Source organism: Symphalangus syndactylus, chromosome 17 (genome assembly GCF_028878055.3).
Source record: "Symphalangus syndactylus isolate Jambi chromosome 17, NHGRI_mSymSyn1-v2.1_pri, whole genome shotgun sequence".
NCBI lineage: Eukaryota > Metazoa > Chordata > Mammalia > Primates > Hylobatidae > Symphalangus > Symphalangus syndactylus.
Genome location: NC_072439.2, coordinates 14832144 through 14844725, shown reverse-complemented (window position 1 = coordinate 14844725; position 12582 = coordinate 14832144). Strand labels below are relative to the sequence as shown.

At 55.3% G+C, this 12582-nt stretch overlaps 1 protein-coding gene across 8 annotated transcripts in view; it reads right to left on the bottom strand.

Moving 5' to 3' along the window:
- KDM4B (lysine demethylase 4B) overlaps positions 1-12582 on the bottom strand; it is a 184620-nt gene that overhangs the window by 43682 nt on the left and 128356 nt on the right. For all 8 annotated transcript variants that reach the window (XM_055251366.2, XM_055251324.2, XM_055251365.2 and 5 more), the window contains exon 10: positions 62-258. In XM_055251366.2, coding sequence (XP_055107341.2) covers positions 62-258 — 197 coding nt within the window. The remainder of the gene's footprint in view (positions 1-61; positions 259-12582) is intronic.

The following is a 12582-nucleotide window of genomic DNA, read 5'->3' as shown; positions in this document are numbered from 1 at the left end:
CCCGGCAGGGCCACCCTCCATCACGCTGGGCCAGTCACACGGCAGTCCCTTGGCAACTCACCTGCGGAGGAGCTTGGCCTTCAGCGAGGCCCGGGACGCACTCCAGGAGCTCAGCTCAGGGCTGGTGAGCGCCGTGGGCCGCGTGTGGTCCAGCACCGTGAGGTCCTTGCCCTGCTTCCACAGCTCGTAGCGCTCGGGCTGCAGGATGCGCACGAACACGTCCATGGAGATCTTGACCATGTCCTTCCGGCACGTGCACTGTGGCAGGAGACAGGCGCCTGAGCCCTCGCACCGCACCTGGACGGCTGGCTCCACACACCCCACCCCAGAGCAGGTAGGGCCCACAGCCCGGGCCTCCCACACCCCATCCCACCGCTGAGCTTTCCACTTGCTTCTAGGACATTTTTCTTTTTGAGACAGGGTCTCACTCTGTCACCCAGGCTGGAGTGCAGTGGTGCAATCATGGCTCACTGCAGCCTCAACCTCTTAGGCTCAAGCGATTCTCCCGCCTCAGCCTCCCAAGTAGCTGGGACTACAGGCACCAACCACCACATCTGGCTAATTCTTAAGAGAATTTTTAGAGATAGGGTCTCGCTATGTTGCTCAGGCTAGTCTTGAACTTCTGGGTTCAAGTGATCCTCTTGCCTCAGCCTCCCAAAGCCCTGGGATTACAGGTGTGCACCACCACTCCTGTTCTGTTTCTAGAACTTCTATCACAAGTCAGGAAATGGCATCCCCCAGTTGTGAGTCCCTGGTTTGCCTCCGTGGAGTTAGAACAGCCACTGAGCAAACACCCAAGAGAAATGGGGGCTGGGCGTGGCTCGATGAGGGGCCTGAGGTTCAGGACTGGGCACTGTCCCACGCACAGCTGTCCGGAGACCAGCGAGGCTGAGGTTCAGATGCCTCCTGTTGGTTCAGGCAAAAATCTCCCTCCCGTCAGACGCGGGTGCCCCCAGATAGGTAAAAATGGATACGGAGTATTTTATAACAGCAATCGTTCCAAGAGGGCTGGGAAGAAGGGAGACAACGGCAGTCCCCCAAGAGCTGAGAGAACCAACAGGAATCCCGGAATGTGACAACGGCCCCTCCTCAGGAGGCCTCACGAGGTGGCCCACAGGCTCCTGCGCACCTCACTTGACTGCCTCCAGCTTGCAGGGCTGGAGGGACACCAATGTTAACGAAGAAGACACTGAGGGTCTGGGAGGCTCAGGGACTCAGCAGCTAAGAAAGGACATTAACGTGCCACGTGCTGCGGCCGGCTTGCCTGGGGTCTTGGGGGAATTGAGCAAACACCCAATAGGATGGCCCCTTGTGTTTGGGAACCTCAAGCGGGTGGCAAGGATGAGGTGAAGTCCCCTCCAGCTGCCTCCCAGGCAGACCTGCCACCCTCACGCCCTCAGTCCTTCCCAGGTCACTGTTCTTGGTGGCTCTGCCGCTGCATCACTTTGGTCACACTGGGCACTGTGAAGGATGTTCTGCAGGTGACCTGGTGACGCTCAACATTTCAGGGACTTGGGGCCAGAGAAGCCAGGCCCCAGGGGGCATGAACCCAGATGCCCAAGCAGCGATGACCACCATGGCAATCAGATCCCAGGAGGTGGCCAGGAAGCTCTGGTCTGTCACTTACCTACTGGGACGAGGCTGAGATGGGGCTGGAAAAACCCCAACCTCAAGAGGAAGGGGGAAAGGGCAGGGCTGGCCAACTGTCACACAGGCCCAAATGCTAAGTGTTTTCAGCTTCGAGAAACTCTGCACCGTGCCTCAAAAGCATCACGGACGATGGGCAAATGCACATGCGTGGCTGTGTGTCAATAAAACTTTACTGATAAACAGAGGCCAGGGCCAGAGTTGACCCGCGGGCAGCAGTTTGGAAATTCCTGGTCTAGACTCTAGGGGACAAAGTAGCCCCTGGGAGTCTCCACAGGCATGAGGGAGGGCCATGCGGAAGCTCGGGGTGTGGGGGGCAGAGGCACAGGCCCCCCCTCTGAAGGGGGCACAGACCTCATCCCCTGCTGGGGAGAGGCAGGCCCAGGGACCACGTGCCAGACACAGGCTGCCCCTACCTCTGCCAACCCTCATCTCAGCCTCAGAAGCCCACAGGGAACTTTCTGCCTCTCCATCAAACAGGCACAGGAGAAGCCCATTTCCAAAAATCGTGAGACACTCTTCTGTTTCAAGTACCTGTCTTGCTGTCACCACCCGTGCTCAATGGGATGAAGGAAACGGGAAGGGAAAGACTTAATTCAACGCGACTATTCCCCTTGCCCTGACAAACCTTTCCAGGCGGCCCGCACTTTGCTTGGAGACACTGACATATTTACGACCCCAAATCTGACGCGGTTGGGGACAGCGGAAACCTTCCTGTGGAATTTCCTGCAGCTCGTGCCTCCCCCCACCTTACCCCGTCCCAGGGGGACCATGGAAACTTCTGCTGGATCCAGGAGCAGGGGCTTGGGAACAGTTAGAGCCCTGCCATGCTGAGCAGGAGGGAATATTTATGGCCCAGCAATTCCCAGCAAACTCAATTCATTTAATGAAAGATAGCGTGGGAGAGAAAGGCTGGTGGTGTCATTTGGCCGTGGAGTGGCAGGAGCACAGATGGTGCCCGCGTTTCAGACTCCTGGCCAGGCCGACTGCCCCGGCATCCCCATCCACAGCAGCTTAGGGGATTTGTATTGAGCAGCTTTGCAATTGCTTTTCCTTAAGTAATTAAAAAAAGCACCTGTGTGCACCCGTGAATGGGGAGAAGCAGACACGCTCCATGGAGCGCATTGCCGCGGCCTGGAGCCTGGCCTGAGCCCCCTTGCCCGGCTGGGGCTGGCCCAGCTCCAGATGCATCCCCTGCTCCGGGGGCTGATGCCACTGCCAGGACAAAGCTACTGGTGCCAGCCTGCCCACGGCTGGACTGGAAGGAGGTGGCGGCTGGGAGCATTCCTGCAAGTCTCCACGTGGCTCTGCAGGGAGCTGGGGAGCCAGGACACCCAAGGAGCAAACAGCAGGAAGGAGGCCAAGCCAGTGGGTCACAGGGAGGGAAGCACAGCCTCATGGATCAAGGACACAGAGCAGTCACTTCTGAGTGCTGGGCAGCTCAGCAGGGCTGCAGTGTGGGAGAGAAACCCGCTAGGGCTGGTGAGGAGACCCAGCTCCCCTTAGCAGCAGCCTCCTGCCGAACATGCCCAGCCCCCACTGCGAGCCACCAACTCTGGCCTCTTGTGATGGGCTGTGCGCCTGTGGGAGCCACGTGCCCATGAAAAAGGTGATTCAGGCACGTGAGGACTTCTGTGGGCTGTTCTACTGTGGCTGGGAAAGGTTCAGAGCAGGCCGGAGGGAGCCTCACCACAGAGTCCTGGGGCAGGGCAGACCTCGCTGTCTATTTTCATTAGCGAGGCCCCTGACTGCTCTCACCACAGCCCTGTCTAGCTCCCCACTCTCTGGGACACACGTGTCTGTGAGGCTGTGCAGGAGTGACTGGAGGGGACGGGCCCTGCCCGCTCCAATTCCTGCTCCCCGACTTGGTGGTCCTCTGTCAGCACTCGCGACAGATCAGGCAGGCGCCATCCGGGGGAATCTGGCTGTGTCATTAGTTTCTGATGGAGAAATCAGGCACAAACAGGGCAAGAGGAGGTCTGTGTGGCCCCCGAAGGCCTAAGCACACCCCAGGGCCCTGTGTCCCATTGTGTGGCGTGATACACGCAGCCACTAGAACCGTGTGTATGGGTGAGGCCGCCCTGAGAGCTGCTGGGGAAGCTGGGAGCGTCTGGCCAAGGCAGGGTGGCAGTGCCCCCTCAGTGCTGAGCAGCCTCTGGGTACAGGTGGAGGTCCGAGACCAGGAGGTGGGGACTCAGGTGAGGAATGCGGAGCATGAAGCCAGGGTCCCACCCTCAGTCTCCACTGAGGGTCTTTTTTCCCAAATACGACGCATTCTCTGCAGTCACGGCCCTGGGTTGCCCTGCCTTGGGGTCAGCCTCTCATCTACAGGTTGGGCCCACCAACTGCAGGCTCTCTGCCCCCACCACTCTCCCCAACCCTAAGATCCTGGTCTCACCGCTCTGCGCTGGGCTGGAACCCATAAGCTTCTTCTGGGTCTCAGCTAAGGCCAGCAGAACAGAGTCTCAAAGCAAGGCCACCCCTCTTGGCGCCCCAGACGCCAAGCAGAACTGGGTTCTTAGACAGCGCTCATGTCAGGGGGCGGCCTGACCACCCTGCCAAGTGCACCGCTGGGGGCCTGGACAGTGCCGCTTGCCAGCGAATCAGCAGAGGCTTCACAGTGCTCCTGCACGCAGGAGACACGCATTGCCCAAAGCTAGCGACAGCAGAGGCAGGGGTGGCTGCTGGGTCCTGCGGAATCCCCCAGAGGAGGAGGGTGGGTCAGCACCACGGCCCCTACTTGGCCCCCAGTGAGCATGGAGCAGACCCTGGCAGCCTCAGGAGGATGCAAGGAGGAGCTGAGCAGCTCTTCCAAGCTGCAGACGATGGGCGGAACGTGGATCTTTGCACACTCCAGGCAAGCTTGTCCCTAATCTCCCCCTGCTAGCAATCTTGCCTAAGGAAGGAAGGAATTCAAAGATGTCCTTTGCTTTTATACTGAAAGACAAGTACGCTTGCGCACATACACACATCACAATGACTCTAACCAAACCATTCAACCATCGTGGACAGACTAAATAAACAACACGGAACAGGGAGGCGTGCGCTGGGGAGATGCAGTCTACAGGACCCTTTCAATGACAGAAACGTCCTCAGGATGTGTCTGTTATCTGAAGAAACACAAAATGCACGGTCATGAATATAGCAAGAGCCCAATTATGGGCAGAGGTCTCTAAAGACAGGGAAATGCATCAAAACAATAACTGTGGTTCTTTCAATTGTGGGATTAAACACTTCTGCGCTACTTATTTCTCTAAATCTCTTTATTGAAAAGGCATATCATCTAAGGCGGGCCCATGGGCCACATCTGGCCTGCCACTTGTTTTGGTGAATAAAATTTTATTGGCACATAGCCATGCCCATTCGTTTATGTATCACCCACAGCTGTGTTCACGCTACAAGGGCAGGGCTGAACATTCACGATGGGGAATGCACCGCCTGCAACGCTGCAAACAGTCACTATCAGGTCCTTTACAATAAGTTTGGGCTGACTCAAATGGTGGCTCACACCTGTAATCCCAGCACTTTGGGAGGCTGAGGCAGGAGGATCGCTTGTGGCCAGGAGTTCAAAACCAGCCTGGGCAACATAACATAGCAAGATGCTGTCTCTACAAAAATTTATTTTTAAAATTAGGTGAGTGTGGTGGTGCACGCCTATTGTCCTAGCTACTTGGGAGGCTGAGGTGGGAGGATCACCTGAGCCCAGGCGGTCAAGGCTGCAGTGAGCTGTGATCATGCCACAGCACTCCAGCCTGGGCAACGGACTGAGACCCTGTCTCAAAAGAAAAAGCTTGCTGAAGCCTGACTTAAGTCATGAAGTAACTTTTCTAGTGTAACTTGCAGTGTAACAGCCTCGGGGTGAACACCACGTCCCACAGACCAGCTTCAGCACACTATGGGAGCCATCGCAGGTGTGTCTGTATAGACATGGGCAGGAGTCCCAGTTCGTACGGAGCGTGGCAGCGGTGCACGCCCCACCACAGGCTTCCGGGCCTCTGACTGCCCCTGCCAGGAAGCAGCCCAGCTCCAGGCATGGAGAGTCCCAGCCTCCCGCTCTGCCCCACTCTTGGTCCTGTGCCCTCTGCACCATCAGCCCATGGTGGCCATGTACTGTGGGCACGCTGCCCCCAGAACTCAGGGGCAGCTCAGGGAGCCGGGCCCACTGCACCTCAACCTCATGGGGACCTGGATCCTGCTGCCCGGACAGAGCCCAGGGGGTGCAATTCTCCCAGCCTCACCACCTGACCCAGCTCTAAACTCCCGGAGCCCACGGACTTTGCACATTCCGGCTGGGATGGCCCCAGTTGTCTTAATGAGCCCAGACACTCATACATGGGAGAAAACAGCAATTCAGGTTCCTGAAATGACAACTTCAGGACCTGGAGTCAGGCTCTGGTTCTCCCAGGTTTGCTGAGACCTGCCCAGGGTCTGGGGAAGAGAAGAGGCACGGCCTGAGAGTGAGGTCTTTTGTTTCTAATTTTTGGGAGGTGTGAGGGTGTCCATTTTCTCACTGACATCAGTTCCAATACATTCCACCTAAAAGCAGTCCAATTCTGGAAGCTCCCGAGGGACATACATGAGGTCTGAATCCTGGAAGTGGCATTCCCAGACAAAACCCCCTTCCAAGACAGAGCATTCCTGTACCTGCTCTTCGCCAGGTTCAGAACTGTCTGGCTCACAATTGAAAGCACATTTTAAGGACCTTTAATTTCCCAAGATTTTAGTTGCTAGGAAAAAAAAAAAAAGGTACTGATCTTAGATTAGGTTCTGCAATTGTGGCCATAAAAACCCAGAGCAAAACGGTTTCCAACTTTTAGCTCAAAAAGAGTCACGTCTCCCATGTCTGAACTATTATAGGCTCTGAATTAATAAGTCTGAATTAACATAGTTTTACCGTGCAACGTCGGGCCCCCGCCCTGAAGCAGCTCACAGTGTAACTGGGAGACAAAATAAGCACATATGAGAAGCCAGGGGACCCAGGAGCAGAAAGGGGCAGGTGTCCAGGAGCTGCACCGGCATGCCTGCTCGTCCTGCTGCTGTCGGGGTGGAGGTGCACCAGCCAGAGCGAGCTCCTCTGCTTCTTGGGGTCCTGTCAGTGGGACTCATTGGCCAGGGATTCGGCCAGCCTCCCTGCCACCTGCCCAGCAGCCACAGGACACTTTTTCCCAGATAAAAAGGGGAGGGCCAGACTGCAGGCAGCCGTGGGGAGGGCCCCTCCTTCTGCCCCCACCCACCCCATGATGTGCGGGTGGCCAAGCCTCAGGAGCTTGGAAGCCACTCAGAAGGTGGCTGGCCTGCCCTGGTTCTACGGGAGGTGGCCGTGCACCCCCGTGCCCCATGTCACCTCCTTCAGGACCAGGGCAGGGTGGGGAAGAGGATCGGGAAGGGAACAGGGTGTAGAGCGAGCCTCACAGAGCAGAAGCTGGGCCCCCCAGGCTCGGGGCCGTTCCCTCCATCCTTCTCCAACAAAGACCCTCCTGACATGGCTAACATGAGTATCCACTGACAGATGCCATCACAGACCCTTAAGAAAAACCTGGGGTGGAGAGAGGGCCTAGCAGGAGGCTCGACCAGCTGTTGCAGCTGCTTGCAAATGACAGGCCTGGGATTGATGGCCGTTGAGTTCAGGGGACCTGGACTAACCTCAGCACTGCTGCTGCTGGCTGGCCCCTGTCACCTGGTGCCCAAACACCAAGCCAAAGAGCTGGAAGCAATGCGGCCATCACCTGCCCCTGAAGACTGACGCATCCGACAGCCCGATATTCCCGACGCAGGCCTCAGAGGACCCGCTGCTACCTTCCCAGGAAAATGAGAAAGCGGGCGGGGCTGCTGGTTTGCCTCTGGTTATGCAGAGCGAGACCCGATGCAGAGATAAATAGATTTCTTTTTTCCAAAGCATGAAAAAAATAGAAATAAGAATGTCGATGGGCTCGGAGCCGGCAGCCGCACAGCCCAGGGCCTGCTGCAGGACGTCGTGCCAACCGAAATTGGCTTGTGTGGTGCCTGCTGCAGAGAGCAGGGGAAGGGGTCAGAGAGCTGAGGAGTGGCCAGGCCTTCCCGGTGCCTGCAGGAAGCACACACTGGCCCTGGGCTCTGCACACTCACCGGCCCCACTGGCAGCAGTGCCTTCCAAAAGGGGGTGCCACCAACTGCCCCACACATCCTGCCCTGTCCTGCAGGCCATCACTAGGACTGGCCTGTGCGGGAGGGGTGGGTACGTGGTGGGCAGGGCCGTAGTTGGGGGGGGTGACTTTGGCTCCATCTTGCACTCCCCAGGGCTTTAAAGTGAAATAAATTTAACCTTTTCATAGGAATAAATATTAATGTCCAATAAAACTTGGAGATCTTATTACTTAGCATCGCCACAGCACCAGACGTGGAGAGCTCTTCACCACTCAGAGACTGCTCCCAGGGAGGCCAGGGGAAGGGAGCGGGGAGAGAGACGCTGGCGTCAGGGGCGGCATCCACAGGCCGCAGCACCCTCTCCAATGGGCGGGGCGGGTGCTGCACCCATCACCTGTCACCCGTCGCCTGCCACCCATTGCTGGTGAAGGGAGAGCCTGAGGGGAGCCAGGGCCTCCATTCCCTGCTGTGGTGCGAGATCCCTCCCAACACCAACAGTAAGAGACCGGGAGGGGCCCCAGAGGCCACACCGACCCCGGCCCCATTCCTTCCCTGCTCCCCTGGCCTGTGGAGGCTCAGCCCCTCTCCCAGACTTCCCAGGGGTGTCCAGCTCCACCCTCCCCCAGGCTCCGGCCTTCATCCTTGGTGACTTCCACATCGGTCTGCTGACCCTTCAAGGGAGGACCCCTAGAAGGCCCCACTGCCTCCACTCCCTGCCAGGCAACACCACGCCCCTCCTGGGCAGCCAGAGGCAACTGCAGGAAGGAGGCCACGCTCACGGCTCCTGGCTCTAAGTGACGCCCTGGTAGGCTGGCAAGACCACACCACCCATCTCTCTCCTGAAGCCACAAGAAAGTGCCTTTAGGGAGGACACACCTGCAAGGACAGGGAGGATGGAAAAGGAGATGACGGCAGGCTGGGGGTGGGACATGGCGAGCAGATCGACAGCCACCAGGGAGCCATTCCCAGCAGAGACACAGACGGTGGTGGCAGGCGCACACGCCACGCCTCACGGCCCAGGATCCGCTGGAAACGAGGGTGGAGTTGCTCAAAACAGAGGTCTGAGCAAGGACTGCTGGAGCACCCGACCCCTCCTGGCACCCTGGCGGCCGCCTGCCCCTCCTCGCTGGACTCCCTAGGCTCATTTACTGGGGAGGCTGGAGAAGGTGGGTGTCTGGGCTGGGGACACTGGGCACAGTGGAGGATGTGGGTGCCACCCTTAGGAGCCCAGGCTGGTGGCTGGAGGGCTACTCCCTGTTTAATCTGGCCAGCCCAAGGGGAGAGACCCAAAGGGCCTGATGTGGGCCCCCTCCATAACAGCCCACCCGGATCTCCCCAGGGAAGGCACTGAGTGAGGCCCTCCCCGCCCTTCCCCTGCATCCACAGCCCACCTGGATCTACCTGGGGAAGGCACCGAGTGGGGCCCTCCCTGCCATCCCCCTGCATCCACAGCCCACCAGGATATCCCCGGCGAAAGCACCAAGTGAGGCCCTCCCCGCTATCCCCTTGCATCCCGAGCCATCGCCAGCATCCATTGCCCACTTGGGTTTTTTGGGTTTTGGGTTTTTGTTTTTTTTTTTTTTTTTTTTTTTTAGACAGTCTTACTCTATTGCCCATGCTGGAGCTGGAGTGCAGTGCGGTGGCGTGATCACAGCAGTGCACTGCAGACTCCAAGTCCTGGGCTCAAGCAATTCTCCTGCCTCAGCCTCCCAAAGTGCTGCATTACAGGTGTGACCCACTGCACCTAGCTCCTCACTAGTAATCATTACACTAGATCATTACCCCCAAGCATCAGAGAGATGGGCCTGCACCATGATCCCCAGAGATTAAAATAAACAATCAAAACAAAAAAAACTGGTAAGAAACAGAAACAGAGGACAGAGAAGATCTTTTCTTTTTTTTTTTTTTTTTTTTTTTTTGAGATGGAGTCTCGCTCTTGTTGCCCAGGCTGGAGTGCTATGGTGCAACCTTGGTTCACTGCAATTTCCGCCTCCTGGGTTCAAGTGTTTCTCCTACCTCAGCCTCCCGAGTAGCTAAGATTACAGGCACCCACTGCCACACCCAGCTAATTTTTTGTATTTTTAGTAGTGACAGGGTTTCACCATGTTGGCCAGGCTGGTCTTGAACTCCTGACCTCAGGTGATCCTCCCGCCTCGGCCTCCCAAAGTGCTGGAATCACAGGTGTGAGCCACCGTGTCTGGCCAGAGAAGATATTTTCAAAAAGAATTTAAACCTATCGTCAATCAATATGCTCAGAAATAAAAGATACTACATCATGAAAGAAGAACACGGCTTATAACAAAAGGAATATCCAGAGGACAAAAAAGGGCAGAAATGAAAAACACCAATAAAAACACATCAATAGACAGGTTAAGTGAGGAAGTTGAGGAACTCTTCCAGAAAACAAATTAATAAAACAGACAAAGAGGCCAAGTGTGGTGGCTCACACCTTAATCCCAGCACTTTGAGAGGCCAGGGTGAGAGGATCACTTGAGGTCAGTTCAAGACTAGCCTGGGCAACATGGCGAGACTCTATCTCTACAAAAAATTAGCCAGTGTGGTGGCACACACCTGTGGTCCAAACTACACAGAAGGCTGAGGCAGGAGGATCACTTGAGCCTAGGGGTTCGAGGCTGCAGTGAGCTATGACTGCACCACTGCACTCTAGCCTGAGACTGTCTCATTCCAGAGTGAGATCCTGTCTTGAAGACAACAACAACAACAACAAAAAAGACAAAGTAGAAAATGGAGGTGGGGAAGATAAAGAAAGTAGAACACTTGTTCTGAAAGCCCAACAGCGAGTGACAGGAGTTTGAAATAGAAACAAGAAAGACAGGAGAGCAAATAATCAATGAAACCACTCAAGAAAGTTTACCAGAATCATAGGAAAGGTTGGAAAAGATGAATGGAAGGGCCCAAGGAGAGGCAAGTGACAAAAATCAGACACATATCAGGTACCCAATGAGGGGACTTCAGGACACTTGGGACACAAAGAGGGTTCGATAAGCTTCCAGAAGGGAGAAAAACAGGTCCCATACCAAGGATGAGGAATCAGAGGAGCATCTTTGTGCCAGCAGCACTGAATGAGAACCATGGATGGGTGTGGGCTTCAAAGGGACTTCAATACCCAGCCAAACTATCTACCACCCAGACAGCAGCTTTTCCTGCACAAGTTCTTCTACTTTGTTGCCTAACCATCCTGTGGAGTTTTGGTTTCATTTTCAATTTCTGCCCTTTCCTTATTTCTCATGGTTCTGGAGGCTGGAAAGTCCAAGATTAAAGCACTGGCAGATTTGGTGTCTGGTGAGGGTCACTTCCTGGTTCTTAGATGGTGCCTTCTCGCCATGTCCTCCTCTGGTGGAAGGGGTGAAGGAGCTCTCTGGGGGCTCTTTTATAAGGGCTCTGATCTCCTCCATGAGGGTGCCACCCTCAGGCCCTGTTTTCAAATGAGAAAAGTCTCAAAACTTTACTGCCTGTGTTCCTTTCTCAAGAAGCCCCTGGAGGGTATGTCTCTCAGAAATGAGGTCACAGCAGGTGTGGAGGCCAAAGCAACTCCATCTTGGATGCTAACCTGCCATGTTGGCTTCTGATTAACCCCCATTCTGGGAAGGCCTCTGAGACTTCCAGTTCATCTACCACTCCTTGTATAAGAGCAGGTACTTACTGTAAATCTTGCCCTTTGGTCAAACGGCCCTGAGGTTTCCATATTTCAATTGTCTTGCACATCCCCAAACAACCCTTCCCTATGGTATATAAGCCCTAGGTCTGGGGGTGATGGTGCAGGGATCCACCATCTTGTCTCACTGCTGCCACCCAAGACACAGACATGGCTTCTCTTTGTAAATCCTTATTAAATGTTTCTCTCTGAGAAACTGAATGCCAGCCTCTTTGGCCTCTCAGCATCCTTGGACTTTGGAGTAGATTTGCACAGACCTGCTCATCATGTTTAAAGAGAAAGGAAACAAATGGGCCTTCTGGCACCCCACAATCCTCTCCACTGCCCACTGCTACCCAGTGTGTGCCCACCACTACCGGAACCGGAGGTTGTTCTATGTGACCTGGTTCCCCTCAAAGTATCTCTGCCAAAAGGAAAGAAAGCAGCAACTAAAGGCTCAGAAATCCACCCTGCACATTCCTCGGAGGCAGGGATGAGGGAAATGGCATGTGAGGAAGTGACTGTGATGAACCTTTTGTCTTAGTCCATTATTGAAACAAAATACCATAAGCTGGGGGCTTATAAGCAAATTGCTTATTTCTTATGGTTCTGGAGGCTGGGAAGTCCAAGATCAGGCACCAGCAAGATCTGGTGTCTGGTGAGGGTCACTTACTGATTCTTGGCATCTTCTCACTGAGTCCTCCCATGGTGGAGGGGGCAAAGGGAGCTCTCTGGGGGCTCTTTCATAATAAGGGCACTGATCCCATCAATGAGGTCATCACCCTCATGCCCTCATTGCCTCCTAGAGGCCCCATCTCTTAATACCATCACCCTAGGGAGGGGTATGAGGACTCAACAGATGACTCTGAGGGGACACAGACCTTCAGTCCATGGCACCTTTCTAGGGAACTAGATGGACCAACCTCATGCTGCCAAGGGTTTTAAATGAGATAACACAAGCAAACCCCATAGGCTGGGCAAGTCAGGGCCACCAAGGGAGCACTTCCTGTTATAAAGCAAGATCTGCCAGTCGCCTACAAGGGAACAGGCAGGGCAGCCGTTCTCCGGTCTGAATTCCCAAGCCTGTCACTCTAATCTAATGCCTGAGATTATGCCTTCTGAGCCATAATGATCCCATGCAAAATGCCTGAAATCCA